The 1966-nt window shown below is 27.8% G+C and overlaps 2 protein-coding genes across 2 annotated transcripts in view; one reads left to right on the forward strand and one right to left on the reverse strand.

Moving 5' to 3' along the window:
* The window catches only part of LOC108574635 (nuclear protein localization protein 4 homolog), an 11407-nt gene extending 10837 nt beyond the window's left edge, over positions 1 to 570 (reverse strand). The window contains exons 1-2 of the mRNA XM_017937255.1: positions 497 to 570; positions 328 to 426 (exon numbers count right to left, since the gene is read on the reverse strand). Of these exons, the coding sequence (XP_017792744.1) occupies positions 328 to 348 (21 nt within the window). The 5' untranslated portion in view covers positions 349 to 426; positions 497 to 570. The remainder of the gene's footprint in view (positions 1 to 327; positions 427 to 496) is intronic.
* Positions 538 to 1966, forward strand: part of LOC108574638 — a 14218-nt gene continuing 12789 nt past the window's right edge. The window contains exon 1 of the mRNA XM_017937259.1: positions 538 to 745. The gene's annotated coding sequence lies outside the window, so the exon portion shown is untranslated. The remainder of the gene's footprint in view (positions 746 to 1966) is intronic.

The raw sequence follows: 1966 nt of genomic DNA on the forward strand, positions 1-1966 counted from the left end.
ATAAATTATTTATTTATTAAAACAATTACTAATATTATAATATAAAGGCATTTATAAAATCTAGTGTTTAATATTATAACTACGTTGTTTAAAACATTAACATCATAGATTTTGAAAAATCATAAAGGAAAAACAAAGTAAGACCTAATTGGACTCATGCCTGGGAACTTTTAATAAATTGCATTAATGTCACTGTATAAAATGTAAAATTTTCTCAATTTAAGAAACAAATGTCCTATTTTTTTAATAAAATGATGTTTAACTTTAATCAAAGAAGCTATATGAATCAATCAGACAAGGTTAACCATTTAGCTGCAGGTAACTTACAATTTGCCTAGACTTTGACATTTCGCCGGTGTCGACGAAGCATCAGCTGTTCAACCCCTGTTCAACTTGCTTGCTGGCAACACGATATTGCTAAAATCCCTAGTAAGTGTAAGAAAATTGTTGAGTCAACGTCTAGTATTCTAACCTCTTTATATGATTTTATAAATACCAGAAAAATACTATTAAGTATGGTGTTTCTCTTTTACTGTCGTTCTTGAGTTGGTTGCTCTTCCCCTTCAAATTCTTAAGCACAGAACTGAACACGCGTGTACAGTTATTGGTTTGATATATTGACAGGCGAATTTCGCGCTTCGTTGTCGTTTAACAGCAAACTTCAATAGACCTTCAACAACTACACTATCCTTTTATTATGAGCAAACATCAAATCAAGAAACACGCGACTACAAATACAAATTAGGTGAGTTTGTGTTTAAAAATGTAAAGTGGTCACACGTTTTATATGTATACACCCTTTTTCCCCCACACGAATGAACACGAGCACTACCAGTCATTAACTTTTAGTCTGTATAAAGACAAATTCGATAATTTGATGCTATAACTCTATCTTTTTCTTTATTTTTTCCTGTTTTATACACTTCCAATTTTATAACGTGAAAAAAGAACGCTTCTTTCGTAATTTTCGAGTCACCCCGTATTCGTTGAGTAATCTGCTTGCTATTCAAACTGTTTTGTGTTGTACTATTGGCCCTCTTGCATTTATTTTTCAACACTTTTATTTACGCGGATTTCTTTTGAATGTTAAAGAACAACAGGAAATATAAGTGATATTATGTAATACATAATCTTCATTCTTGTTATTTCATTGTAACTAGCTGAATTAAGAAGGTGAGAATCGTAGAACAACAGTACAGGTTGTTGAACTGATCGTAAATTGGTATTCGGTCATGGCTACGGTGTCGGTAGTTTTCAATTATCAGGTGATCGTTTTCGATTATAAATAAGACAGACATTATTTTATTTTCAACTTGATTTTAAAGTAATTATTAAAAACATGATATAGAAAATTGATATAGAAAAACATAATAGACTATTTCACAAGTTATAAAACAATAAGAGGAAAGCTAATATTGTTATCAAATTGAATGATTGGTATAGTACTATGTAATTCAAGAAATAATGTATTTGGTTAAAAATAAATTTTTTTGTACTGCTAGCACATTTTTTGCCATTAATAATTGTTATATATAAGTTTAGAAATTCTTGTGCACATATGTTCTTAAATGAATTTTTCTTTTATTTTACAGAATGTAAATCTTATCTGTCTATTGTTGGTCTTAATTCTATTTGAAATAATATGTTGTAATATTTAAGATCATGCAATGAATTATATGTTAGAGAAATATTTATATTCTACAACAATGTATGTAAATCTTGTATAATTCCTATAATGATAATAATTACTTGCTACTTTTATATTGTACATGTTTTTGTCTTTGAAGTAATTACAATTTAGTTTAGTAGTAATAGTTTGTTGTTTTATTTTTAAAACAAATATATATATTTTACTTCAAAGTAATAATTGGTAATAGTAATGCTGTATTTGAATTTTACCAAGTAATGTTTCTAATATTAAAAATACTTAAATTAATTGCGACAAAACAGAATATTCACTTGAAAT

This window comes from Habropoda laboriosa, unplaced genomic scaffold (genome assembly GCF_001263275.1).
Source record: "Habropoda laboriosa isolate 0110345459 unplaced genomic scaffold, ASM126327v1 scaffold175, whole genome shotgun sequence".
In the NCBI taxonomy this organism is placed as follows: Eukaryota; Metazoa; Arthropoda; class Insecta; order Hymenoptera; family Apidae; genus Habropoda; species Habropoda laboriosa.